Here is a 14,579-nt window from a genome sequence, read left to right as displayed (position 1 = left end):
CGGTGTGTGTTAAAAATCTTATTTTGTGTTCTACTGAAGAAACAAAGTCACCTACATCTTGGATGCCCTGGGGGTAAGCAGATAAACATCAATTTTTCATTTTTGGGTGAACTATCCCTTTAAGTTAGCTACCGTACAATTGGTCTTTCAAGTGTCTGTATCAGCTCCCAACAATTCATCACTAAAAAGTGTCTAGAACAGACGTATTTGAGAGGCTGTGAATATAAGAGTTGGGAGTGGAGTAATAATATGCATTTTATTTTTTGGGTTACCATTTAGGTCAACCATAGCTAACATGATCACAGCCCTCGCAGCATCAGCCCTCTTCAAAGCTCTCAAACAAACTAAGACTAATTTACTTTTTCAATAAATTTTTGCAAATTAATAACTTTTGTGTATTATCTTTTCTGTGTAGCAGCACATAAACCACTTGAAATTAAAGCGTTAGTTCCTTGAAATTCAAGGGTTAGTTCCTCAAAAGTGAAAACTATCATATTTTTTTGAATAAACCAAAATGTAAGTCACTATTGGCTGTAAAAATGTCTTTTTTTGGAAATAAACTAATGGTTGCACTACTGTTCAGAAGTTTGTGGTCAGAATGTTCTTTGATTTTTATGAAAATGATTAATATTTCAAATAAATGATGTTCTTTTGAACCTTCTATTTATCAAAGAATCCTAAAGTCACAAAAGCATAAATGTTTCCAACATTGATAAGAAATGTTTTTTGAGCAGCAAATCAGCATATTAGAATGATTTCTGAAGAATCATGAGACTAAAGCAATGATGCTGAAGCATTTACATATATTTATGTACTTAATAAAAAATATTCTGCAATTGTACTTTTGGTATACTAAACTGGCATATTTAAAGTCTGCTAAATTGGAACAACTAATTTTGTACTTAATGCACTTTAATTGTGTGGAAGTAGTGCTGAAGTCCAACTAAAGATATACTGAAGTATATTTGATTGTGCAAAAGTGGAACTATTGCAAGTATAATTCAGATACACTTTAAATATCTTGCATTTATCCTCGTCAATAGTGACATTAAAACACATTTTAGGCTTAATATTAAGAAATGTGTATTGTGCACAAGTGATACTTCAAATAAAGGTTCATAAATTTTTATATCAGTAAGTCTCGAACGATATGTCACTAAATATGTTAACAGATTTGAACTATACTTAGCATGAAATGTATTTTAAATATATATTTTTTTTAGGGTTTGCATCACAACAATAATAATTTGGACTTTAAAATTATTACATTTGAAAACATTATTCTAAACGTTTTTTTTTCACAATATTACTGGTTTTACTGTATTTTAGCTAAGATAAATGCAGCCTTGGTAAACAAAATAGACTTTTTAAAAGAATGTAAAAAATTACTGACCCCAAACTTTTGAACAGTAGTATATATTTCATTATGGCGAGTTAAGACGTGCTGCGCCAGATTTGACGACAATAAACTGAAAAAGTATTAATGTTTCTACTGCAGAAAGAAAAGTTAAATTGCAACTTTAGATCTCCCAATTGCAACTTCTTTTCTCACAATGTGACTTCATTTCATATTTAAAAATTTCCCACAAACCCTTTTTTATTGTAACTTCGAAGCAGTAGGTTTCTACAGAAAATAGTTAAATTACTACCTCCCACTAATCATCTCCTTCTGCGCTCCACAGAACAACATCACTTTGAGTAAATAACTATTCCTTTAAGGCACTGATTGTCAATAATTACCTGCGCAAAAAAAAAAAATAAAAACTAGGAGGGCAAATGCAGACCCCTCCAAAATTATAGCAGTTGCTATGCTCCTGGTTCTGTTCGTTTTATTTGACATAGCTGTTAAATAAAATCCATGCATGCATTTTAAATGACTTTTAATACAAACACCAAATGGCTCAAATATGATTTATCTGGCTGGCTGGTCTGAGATGGTTTAGATTAATAGATTCGTTCAGGAGGGGTTCGATCCAATAACCCTCTGATTACCGCTCCATTAGCCCTGCTCTCCCAGCTCTCAGCACGATGTGTCCACTGGGATCAGTGCTGCTGGAAACAAGCTTAGTCATCTGCAGTTTTCTAAAAAGCTCTTCATAGCACAGGGGGGGAACTATGCTCTTGAGTGTTCATTATTTTTCTCTCCACCCCTAATCCCTTTTTTCGTGCTATTCCTACCGTAAGTAACATGTTCGCTTGCGCTCTGAAATCCCTTTGATCGTCCCATGATATGGGTTTGTGAAAGCAGCGTCTGAGGTTTTCAGGTGAGCCTAAATCTGTGTACTTCCCCGTCTGCCTCTGGCTGTTTGTCCTTTTATTATCTTCAAATAATCCTTTCATCCCTCTCGTTTTCTCACCAGACTCTCCGGGGTGCATTGGTGACAGCACTGTCCAACCAACGGCCTGAACCTGCCCAGGAAAGGAGCCACGCTTTTCAACTTCTTCTTGATTTTCACACCCCACGACAGCTACCAAAGAAGAAACACACACACACAGAAACATATAAAAGGGTTTGCTGGGACACAACGAAAGGAATAAACCAACCGGCGTTGGGAGTGATAAAACCATCAGCACTTTTTCCACTTATTTCAAGCTGAGATAAGAAACAATGCTCTAGCCAATAGCACGGCTCTTGTTCTTAACGCCGGGATGCGACATGTTCCAATTTTATCGCTTCTATCATTGCTCCATTTGTTTCACATTTCCCAACATCAAAGCAGGACGGATCGATGTTTGAATGCAAACTGCACAGGGAGGGAAGGAATGTGAAATCTATTCATGAGTGGTTACTACAAAGGTGTCCCAATTGAATCGCAATCAATTTGGGCCTTTGTGACAGAATGGCGTCCCCTGAAAGATTTCTACTGAAGAGGACATCCATTTAAATTGATACTAATCATAACATTTTAGCACAGACAGATAAGAGACATGGCTGGAGACAGTAGGACTGATTTATCATCATTCAGAGCCGTCTCAACAACAGACGCTATTACAAAGTATCTAATCATCATCTGTGTGGGAAATATCACTTACAGCAATCAATTATTAAATAAGACTGCATAATGGATAGGGGCTCCAGCACCCAGGTTAATTCTTTTAAACTCCTTTTCAACGGAAAATAATTTCTGCTGGTGATGTTTCATTAGCTCGGGCTCACGGGTCTTTGGAGTAATAAAAGCATGAGAATATAGTCTGATGTCCAGAGGAGCTGCATTAGGCTGTAATGTTTTTATTAAAATTCGCTACCGCTCATATTTCAGATCAGATAAGAATCAAATGCTTTCGTTTTAGGAGTAAAAGAGAAATATTAGAAAAAATAAAAAATAAAACCACAAATTATACATAAAACCGTTCAAAGTAACTCACTAAATTTCTTTTTACATTTTTTAAATCAAAAAGATTTTTTTTTCACATTGAGATGCAAAAGACTGAGATGCATTAACAAATATCTAATTTCACTTTAAAACATTTTTCACATCACACCTTTCTGAACCATTTTAAACCATCTATGAAGGTGGTTTGGCACGTGCTTGTAACATTTTTAATTCGTGTGTTTTTTTTCCTGTTGTGAACAAGGCCTAACTAGAGATTTCTAAACAGACACCGCTGGGAGTACTTAATCATGTTCTAAGGGGACCTTTTGGCTAAAGGTGAAGCATATAATTTTTCAATTTAAACACTTTCTGACTGGTGATGCAGCAAATGTATGTACATAAAAAGCGTTTTCCATTAATTCCCTAGACTCTGGAGGCCCACCACAGTTTATACATAATACATAATACACTGAAACTATCTGGTCCCTTCTCATAATAACATAAATGATCTTTAATCTCACAAATCTAGTGTTTTGTGCAATTGCTTTGGAAAAGCATCTTTGAATTGAACAAATCAGAATCGCAATATGGCTTACTGTGCTTATCAAATTGCAAAAGGCTGTGATTTAATTAAATAAGCACATAGTCTAATGCGCTGAAGGATTCAGAGCGATGTGCGGCATGCAAGCAGCTCATGAGCCAATGTTTTTATTGTATCGTGTTCACAGTAAATCTTTCCACTCTCCCATGGGCTGTGAGTTCAACATGCATTTGGCAACACAATATGTGCCAGTTAAGTTTTATTTTCACATTCTCATATTTTATCTTTTTTTTTTTTTTGTGGATAGGTGATACCAGCTATTAACATAACTATTATTATCAGAAGATAAAAAATGTAGGGCAGGTTCTATGCATTGGTTGTTGATTAGAATTTAAGGTGCATTCAAAAATGGAGGCAGATGAATGTGGGCTCGCAGTCGATTGTAAGAAATGCACAGGGTTTAAGAGGACTAGATGATTGGAGAAGTCCTGCATGCTTCACCATAGAGAAATCTGCCTTCCAGTTATTTTGATTAAACGTTACAAGGTCAAGAAGAAGAAAGAAATATATGCACAGATGAACTGTGTACAGTAAGATCATTTACAAAATAGAAAATGCCTTTTCATGATGACTAGGGCTGGGTTTTGACACAAATTTCACGATTCGATTCGATTCTCATTCACTAGCTTGCGATTCAATTCGATTACCGATTAGATTCGATTAGATTCCATATCGATTATTTTGGATATATATCAGGTACAGTACATGCCAAATTTTCACAAGGAAAAAAAACATCTCTCAACTAATGTTGTAAAATATACATGAGAGTCAGTTGGTACTACATTACTATAACACTGAAGGTTAAAATTTACTGATTTGTTAAAATTACACTTAATGTTTTTAAAATAATAAAGTTACAATTACATAATATTTCTACTTCAATTCGTTTTTTTAAATATAAACATAATGGTGGCTGTCATAAAAACTTGATGGATTTATTCAAACATAAATTAAATTGAACTGAGGCGCTACAGCGATCTGTCACTCCACATTAAACAGTGCCAAAATGGCATTTATTGTTTGAATACTTTAATACAATGGACAGAATTTGAAATCTGAGACTTTGTTTCATATTAAAAGTACCAAAGCACAATGCTTATTGCGATATATTGGATGGGACGTTCCGTCTCCTTCAACATTCCGTCCATTAACTGAAAACAGGCTAGACTAATCGATTCTTGGGATTTAAGAATCGATATCGTTCCGTAAAAATGAGAATCGATTAATAGAGATATCGATATTTTTTACTGAGCTCTAATGACATTTAAAAAAAAAAGAATAATAAAAAAGCAAGTGAAGAAATTAAGACCTAAGTATTTTACAAATGTAGTGTAAAATAAAATAATTTAAATACTTATAAAACATTCATTTTTATTTTACACTGCAGTTGTATTACAATAGTACAATTAATTATTATTATCATTATCGTTATTATTCAAGAGAATAATTATTTGTAGAGAACACCAACACCTTTATGTTCCTCTTTATTATATCACGATGAAAATAACTATATTTCATGTTTGATGTCACTGTTCAGCACTTGGACCATCACTGACACCAAACCTCAAAAAAATAAAACAAAATAATAAAATAAATAAAATGAAATGAAATAAAAATGGGAACACTACCCTAACAAATCGTTTTGTACAAAAAGTCTGTGTGGTTCTGCGCCCACTTGCATTACCTAGAATTGTCATGGCTCTGTGCAGAAAATGTTCTCTCCAACCTAAGACTGAGAAAAAAACCCGAAAAATGCTCATTGAACCCTTGCTCAGAAAACTAAGTGCATTTCCGAGTAATACAATAATTTGGTCGAGCCACCATACGGTTATTACTTCTTGGTGCAAAGCAACAACTCCATCTAATCTGAAAAGTTTTCAACCTCACTCCTGACCAGGTGAGTAGATATACGTCTTGCATCAATTATATATATTTAAAAAATGATATAACGAGCTCACAAAGGTTACACATGATTGACTCCTGACAGCGTGTGTGTGTGTGTGAGCGTTTTGGCCGTGTGTGTGCATTCATTAACAGAAGCCAGAGTTACCTTATGCTTACCTGGTGCTGTGCTTTGAATCTGATTATGATAATCACCATCATTACAAACACAGATAACATTTTTCAATCTGATACAGCAACGTTAATGAACCAATCAAAAACGGAATACATTTGAGGTCATTTTCATCAGCGTTTGATAGGACGCAGCTTCTGTGGGAATTTATCAAAGAGCTTTCTGACTTTGTTCACACCGCATCCAATTTCAGCTTGTTTTTCAAACAATTTGCAAGTGATGAAATCTGATCTTTATGTTCAGACAGTGACGTCACCATCTACAGCGGTTGCCATAGTAATGACATGGCCAGGATGAACTACTTTGAAATTTAATATGACCATTCGCCAATTTTAGTCACATTTCGTGCTCATTTATTGCCGTTCACATAAACCACTAATAAGATTTGAACTGGATACAGAAAAAGATTTTTTCTGCCTACCTGAACAAAGCTTTTGTCGTCTTCAATGTTCTTTTCTCATCAACAAATGAGAATCAGCAAAGACTTATGTCACATTCTTATGTTTCCCGCTCTATTACACAGTAGCTCATTATTTGTGTTATGAATCCAACCTGCCCTAGGAGGACTACTAGATTATCAAAGACCTAATCAAGAACCCTCAAGTGGACTGACTCTGAGGTAATCTACATACGAGTACTGTTCAGGTGAACTGAAAGTCAGCAGCTCTTAGGGGGTAAACCAACACTGCCAACAACAGCTGGGAGAAGATGGGATGGCGTTTAGGCTAATCGTCTGCAGCTGGTCTGAGTTATGAATTCAATTATGTTCTAGAAAGTAGGTGGATTTGGAGAGAGATGGGATGAGTGAAAATATGACATTGAGAGAGGTCCTTGGGTCTTAGATGAATGTACTGTTGACAGATTTTATGCTGTCTATATAGCATATACTGTATATTGACTGGACAATACTGACAGCTCAAGTTCAGGTCAGTACGATTTTTGTTTTGAAAGAAATTTATGCTTTTATTCGGCAAGGATGCATTAAATTGATCAAATGTGTCAGAAATGTCAAATAAATGCTTTTCTTCTTGTTTCGTAACACAATTCACAAAAATATTAGCCTTCACAACTGTTTTCAACATTGATAATAATGAGAAATGTAAAACGTACTCAGCCTGAAGTATGGTTGGGTGATAAAACGATAACGATAATTATCGCAATATTTTCCTCGATAAAACAATTCGATAAATGTTTCTTTGTAATTGTTAAAGGGATAGTTCACCCAAAAATGAAAATTCTGTCATTAATTATTCACCCTCTTGTCGTTCCAAACCTGTAAGACCTTCGTTCAGCTTCAAAGATATTTTTGATGGAATCCGAGAGCTCTCTGACCCTCCCATAGACAGAAAGGATCCTAACACAATCAACATTTGAGGTCATTTTCATCAGCGTTTGATAGGACGCAGCTTCTGTGGGAATTTATCAAAGAGCTTTCTGACTTTGTTCACACCGCATCCAATTTCAGCTTGTTTTTCAAACAATTTGCAAGTGATGAAATCTGATCTTTATGTTCAGACAGTGACGTCACCATCTACAGCGGTTGCCATAGTAATGACATGGCCAGGATGAACTACTTTGAAATTTAATATGACCATTCGCCAATTTTAGTCACATTTCGTGCTCATTTATTGCCGTTCACATAAACCACTAATAAGATTTGAACTGGATACAGAAAAAGATTTTTTCTGCCTACCTGAACAAAGCTTTTGTCGTCTTCAATGTTCTTTTCTCATCAACAAATGAGAATCAGCAAAGACTTATGTCACATTCTTATGTTTCCCGCTCTATTACACAGTAGCTCATTATTTGTGTTATGAATCCAACCTGCCCTAGGAGGACTACTAGATTATCAAAGACCTAATCAAGAACCCTCAAGTGGACTGACTCTGAGGTAATCTACATACGAGTACTGTTCAGGTGAACTGAAAGTCAGCAGCTCTTAGGGGGTAAACCAACACTGCCAACAACAGCTGGGAGAAGATGGGATGGCGTTTAGGCTAATCGTCTGCAGCTGGTCTGAGTTATGAATTCAATTATGTTCTAGAAAGTAGGTGGATTTGGAGAGAGATGGGATGAGTGAAAATATGACATTGAGAGAGGTCCTTGGGTCTTAGATGAATGTACTGTTGACAGATTTTATGCTGTCTATATAGCATATACTGTATATTGACTGGACAATACTGACAGCTCAAGTTCAGGTCAGTACGATTTTTGTTTTGAAAGAAATTTATGCTTTTATTCGGCAAGGATGCATTAAATTGATCAAATGTGTCAGAAATGTCAAATAAATGCTTTTCTTCTTGTTTCGTAACACAATTCACAAAAATATTAGCCTTCACAACTGTTTTCAACATTGATAATAATGAGAAATGTAAAACGTACTCAGCCTGAAGTATGGTTGGGTGATAAAACGATAACGATAATTATCGCCTCGATAAACTCGATAAAACAATTCGATAAATGTTTCTTTGTAATTGTTAAAGGGATAGTTCACCCAAATCTGTCATTAATGTCATTAATTATTCACCCTCTTGTCGTTCCAAACCTGTAAGACCTTCGTTCAGCTTCAAAGATATTTTTGATGGAATCCGAGAGCTCTCTGACCCTCCCATAGACAGAAAGGATCCTAACACAATCAAGGCTCAGAAACGTAGCAAGGACATCAGAGAAATAATCCATGGGACATCAGTGGTTCAACCGTAATTTTACGAAGCTACAAGAATACTTTTTGTGTGCAAAGAAAACAAAAATAACGACTTTATTCAACAATTCCGTCTCCTCTGCGTCACCCTATAGCGTGAGTATCACATACGTAAACAACATATGCAACGTATGTACGCGGATACGTTGTTTACGTTCAGATCAAAGCGTAAACAATGTTAACAATGTATCCTATGCTACGTATGCTATGTTTCTGAGCCTTGATCGTGTTAGGATCCTTGCTGTCTATGGGAGGGTCAGAGAGCTCTCGGAATTCATCAAAAATATCTTAATTTGTGTACTGAAGATGAACAGAGGTCTTACAGGTCTTGAACTAACCCTTTAATGGGCCAAAAGTGGAACGAAAGAGCGCTAGGCATTTGAACCGTGCCACACGGACCGTTTATCCACTTGGTTCAAAATTCAAACAGCAGCGCAGCGTGAGCTTACTAGAGCAGATGCGTTTACTCGCTGATAAATCTCAGTCACGCGACACTTAACATAGCTGTGAGATCCAGTGTGAAGCGCTTTAATTCAGCGAAGAACACAAATGACTTGGCGATTTAAACTAATTTAAAGCCAGATGAAACAACTCTGACAAACAGGAGAAACACTGTGCGCAATGATACAGTCAGAAGACTTTTCAATCTACAAATTGCCATCATTTACCATGAATTTACTATAGTAACACTAACTGCACCATGGTATTGTGGCAGAAATGTGGGATTGTGGTTATCATGATCTAAATGTATGCTACTATGGAAGACCAATGGTTAATTTTAATAAAACTCAAACAGTCAGAATAATTACATTTCACCATATGATAATGAGGTAATAAAGATTTGAAATTTATTGTGATAATTATCGATATCGACTGATATTAAATATTTTATCATGGTCCTTTTATTGGCCATATCGCCCAGCCCTTGCCTGAAGTTACTTTTATTCTAAACTTTCTGAAATCTCTTTTTTAACATACATTCTGTTCTAACCCCATATATAACAGCCAGATGTGTCATGTGAAATGAAAATCTTACCGCAGGACGTTTGGGCTGGAAACCGGAAGGATTTTCGCTGACTGGGTCCATGATTCTTCCGTTGCTGTCCTACCATCAGAAGAAATCCTGAAGAAATAAAAATTATAGATTATAAAAATTGCATACTGTTTATCAGGAGGTGCATTTCAGTAGCTCTAACACGCCAAGTGATACAAAACGAAAGATACACATGATGCAACAAGAAGCAATGCACATCTTTAAATGAGAAAGAAAAATTGAAGCTGATTATTGAAGCTGATCAGCTGTGGTCACAGCTTCATGAAATGTCTGCTTTTGTGTTCCTCAGCAAAAAAACAACAGCATATGGGTTTGAAATTACATGGGAGAATAAAAAATAGCAATTTTCACTTCTAGACAACCTCCTTGATCTGAAAAAGATGAAAGTTTAACATCAGTTACGCTGTAGTATAGTATTGAAGACATCTACTGCTGAGTGCTGACTAGACTTGTGCCGGTATTCGGTAATGCGATATATCACGGTAATGAATATGCACGATATTGTTATCGTGGGCACTTCTAAATACCGTGAATAATTATATATTACAAATTATTCAGAATTTTGAATGCATTTTAAGAATACTTTTCCCATCAACTGGTCAAAATGCACAACACTGCTGTATGCTGCGTGAAAGACGCGTGCGCACTCTGATGTAAACAAGCGCGGACGAGAAGCACATGGCGGAATCGTGATAATACCGTATACCGTGATAAAAGCATTAGCAATTAATCGCAACATGAACATTTGATACCGGCATATCCCTAGTGCTGACCAAACATAAAACACAGCAGGAACATTAATACTGAATTTAAGAGTGTAGATTTGTTTTATTTATGCAGTGGCATTTTTTCATGACAGTGTATCCTTCAAGAAAATTGAGGGAACACATGTTGGAAGTTTCTGGAAGTGTCTTTCACTGCATCTGCATTAATATTGAAATCTAATGACCTTCCCCTATCCAATAATAACAGTACAAGCATAAACAAGACCAGGCCTAAAATCTTATTCTCTCCAGCACCCTCAAAATCTTCATTATCCCTATCTCTCTCTAAAGCTGAGTGTGTCCTGGCAGAATATTCTGGCTCTCACACTGTTCATCAAACTTTGCCCCTGTAGCTACAATTATTTCATGTCCGGCCATCTCCATATCTCTAGTTAGTCCTGTTTTCATATCTCATGCCTTTTCTCCACATTTGCCTCAGCATTACAGAAATAAACACAACTATGCATGTTTCATTTTGTGCATTATTATCTTGTGAAATGTGTCAGAACACATTTCTGAACTTCTCAAACCTGTATGATTATTATTCTGTGGAACATAAAAGAAGATGCTTTGAGAAATGTTTCCATACAATGGAAGTCACTGGTCACCAGAACAGTCTGGTTCTCCACATTTTTCAAAATATCTTCTGAAATTGCATGTTTCCTTTTTTTGGTGAACCATCCCTTTAAAATCAATACATTTATATCTAGCAACCTGAATAATAACAAATCCACTTTAATGACACAAACATTTGAAGATAACTATCACCCCAATGAGTACTAAAGTTACCATCACAGCAACAGAAGAGTGCACATTAAGCATGTTCAAGAGACCTTGCATCTGCACACTAAAGTATGTTTCTGGCCTTGTTTCTTTCTCATTATTCAATTTTCATTCAAATCTGAGCCAAGGGAGGAACAACAATGCCAAAAGCTCTGGCAGAAAATGGAGAGGGTACCTTCAGGTATCTGAATTAAAAAAAAATATATATATGCACTGATATGTACAAAACAGTTGGTGAGTCATTGCTGTTATGCAGTACCTTTTGAACTCAATGACTCGGTAAAACTTTACTTTCATGAATATGGCCATTCGCTTGTGTTTTTCACATTCCATTTACTTAGTAGCACTCATTTCACTTCTAATGAGCACTTTGTATGCAGCACAAATACATTTACTAAGTAGTTTTGTTTCATGATTCAATATTCTAAATCATTCCTTGGGGAATTTGCAGACTATGAATATGTCTGTCACCATCTTTATCTGCCAATACTTGCGAACACTAGGCATTTTCTTAATTCTTTCTTAACAGTCTGATCATTCTTACAATGGATCAGCAGCATACTTTAGGATGTCACTCAGCTCGTCTTGGCAATCTAAATAACTCTAGATAAAGCTATATCAACCGATCAACTGTTTTGGATTTAAAGGAATTAATTCTATGTATTAGTTCTACTGTTGATTTTTTTTTAACTATCAGGACAGATTGGTTTTGAGTAAAAACACTGCACAAAATTGCTGAGACTTTATTATTGTGCTATATTTTCCCACTAATATCCTACTTGGGGGATGTCCTGTCATAATTTACTCATGTTCCAAATTCATTTGACTTTCTTTATTCCACGGAACACAAAAAAAATTACATTCTCAGTCACTGTTCACTTTAATCACAATTTTTCCCTCAAACAATAACCGTGAATAGTGACTGAGAAGAAGCCCCACAGAAGAAAGTCAATACAGGTTTGCAAAACATGAGGGCAAGCAAATGAAGACAGAAAGACAAACTGGCAACATGACTGTCTATCTTTAAAAAAAAAAAAAATGATATAAAAGAGAAAAAAGAAATGAGAACGTACTTCATGTCACTTTAATCACAATTTTTCCCTCAAACAATAACCGTGAATAGTGACTGAGAAGAAGCCCCACAGAAGAAAGTCAATACAGGTTTGCAAAACATGAGGGCAAGCAAATGAAGACAGAAAGACAAACTGGCAACATGACTGTCTATCTTTAAAAAAAAAAAAATGATATAAAAGAGAAATAAGACATGAGAACGTACTTCATGACAATAATGAATCGTATGTTTTTATTTTACCACACAAGTGCCGTGACTCGTGACTCAACCCATATCACTCACGACTCTGAGAACCAGCCGCGAGCATCTGAAGCTCGTGAGGCAGCTCTGCTTCACGCGCACAATCAAAACACCGCACAACAGCAGCACGTGCAGCTCCTTTTATTCTTCGTCTCTAGGCTATGACTCACTTAAGAAAACTACCTTGATGATAATATTATTTATAAGGTGAATAATACAATATAGATGATCTATTCACTCAGCCCCAGCAGTTCCACAAATGCAGTTCAATAGAAAACATTCAGAGCACGTTGCTTACAAAAGCTGTCTGCTTCTTTGACGGACAAAACGAGAACAGCTGAAGGGTACGAACTCCTTTAATATGCTGTTATCCATTACTGCAGATTTAGGAGTAAGAGAAAAAATAATCACTTCCCAATCGACCCAGGCTCATTTAATAATATAAAAAGGCCTCAGCATTAATATGGAAAGTAACGTTAAGTTAGTCAGGACGAGAAGCTAAACGAGGCTAGATCGGTCGGTGCTTACTAAAGTCCGCAATATTCAGCAAAACCAACCTATATTTCACCACATCCATATTAAACGACTATATAAAAACAATACTTTGATCGAGTAATTAAAGAATGAGTAACATGTCGGACTCACCTGCAGCGATTAAAGTTGCTGTTACTTGTGCAGCTCATCTGTTCATCGCCCCCTACAGGTGAGGAAATTAAGCTTTAAGATTAATTTGCATTCGTGTTTGCCTTCTAAGACTAATCCATTTATTTATTTATTTATTTTTTAAAGAAGTCTCTTATGTTAACCAAGGCTGCATTTACTTGACCAAAAATACAGTAAAATTGTAGTAAAATTGTAAAACAGTAATATTGTGAATTATTATTACAATTTAAAATATTTATAATGAATTAGAATGATTTCTGAAGGATCATGTGACACTGAAGACTGGGGTAATGATGCTGAAAATTCAGCTTTGCCCTTAAAGGAATAAATTACATTTTAAAATATATTAAAATAGAAAACAGTCATTTTAAATTGTAATAATATTTAATAATACTACTGTATTTTTGATCAAACAAGTATTGTTGAGCACAAGAGACTTTATAGATATTATATTATATTATATTATATTATATTATATTATATTATATATATTATATTATAATTTATGGTCATGCACCACATGGCTAAATTATAGGATAAGGATAGATTAGATTAAATTTGATGTAAAATATTCTTCGCCTTAGCTGTTTTTATTTTTACCAGCATCTGTATTATTTTTCTACCAGTAAGTCTCTGGTCCAGCATGCCCTTCAGTATTCAGCATTTCTATTATTCTCTTTTTTCAAGCCCCAAAACTTTTCCCCTCCCTGCTGTATTGTCTTCTTTTCCATTCTGTTAAGATTTTATTTATTTATTATTATTTATTTTATTTATTTTGACATTTTTGATTTGTCCTGCCCCTTGTCTTCTTTATTTGAACAGGATTACGCTGGTTCAGATGTCCGCATGTTGAATAAATCATCGTGTTTGCCTATCTTTCCAGGAAATTGTAAAAAGTTCCCTGTTTGTTCAAAGGACATCTTGAAGCCCAGGTCTCCCTCTTATAACCTTTGTTCTGGCTTGGAAATGTTTGCAAGGTTACCATCACTTCATCTCACAACAAGCAGTGTTGGGAAGGTTACAGATTTACAGATTACAGATTACAAGTTACCCTACTTAAAATGTAATAAGTAGTGTAACTTTTCAATTACTTTATTAAAGTAATGTAACTGATTACATTTGATTACTTTTTGATTACTTTTCTAAATTTCTAATGTTTTCAACTGTTAATCATTTTCAAACATGTAAACCAGGCAGGGTTAACCTTACAATATGTGCTCAACACTGATAACCGTCAGACTTTCGAAATCCTTCATCACTTGAATTAAGATTATAATATTTTAACACATCCACCACAAAATCAGACTTTAGTA

The 14,579-nt window shown here is 35.3% G+C and overlaps 1 protein-coding gene across 1 annotated transcript in view; it reads right to left on the bottom strand.

Annotated features, from left to right (window-relative positions):
• Positions 1 to 13,295, bottom strand: part of gpat2 (glycerol-3-phosphate acyltransferase 2, mitochondrial) — a 50,911-nt gene extending 37,616 nt beyond the window's left edge. The window contains exons 1-3 of the mRNA XM_016517706.1: positions 13,249 to 13,295; positions 9,727 to 9,813; positions 2,358 to 2,468 (exon numbers count right to left, since the gene is read on the bottom strand). Of these exons, the coding sequence (XP_016373192.1) occupies positions 2,358 to 2,468; positions 9,727 to 9,777 (162 nt within the window). The 5' untranslated portion in view covers positions 9,778 to 9,813; positions 13,249 to 13,295. The remainder of the gene's footprint in view (positions 1 to 2,357; positions 2,469 to 9,726; positions 9,814 to 13,248) is intronic.
• Between the last annotated feature and the right edge of the window lie 1,284 nt (positions 13,296 to 14,579).

The sequence above is a fragment of the Sinocyclocheilus rhinocerous genome, unplaced genomic scaffold (assembly GCF_001515625.1).
Source record: "Sinocyclocheilus rhinocerous isolate Xijiao unplaced genomic scaffold, SAMN03320098_v1.1 scaffold87, whole genome shotgun sequence".
In the NCBI taxonomy this organism is placed as follows: Eukaryota; Metazoa; Chordata; class Actinopteri; order Cypriniformes; family Cyprinidae; genus Sinocyclocheilus; species Sinocyclocheilus rhinocerous.
Note: the sequence above shows the minus strand (reverse complement) of the source record. Positions and strands in the feature narration are given on the sequence as shown.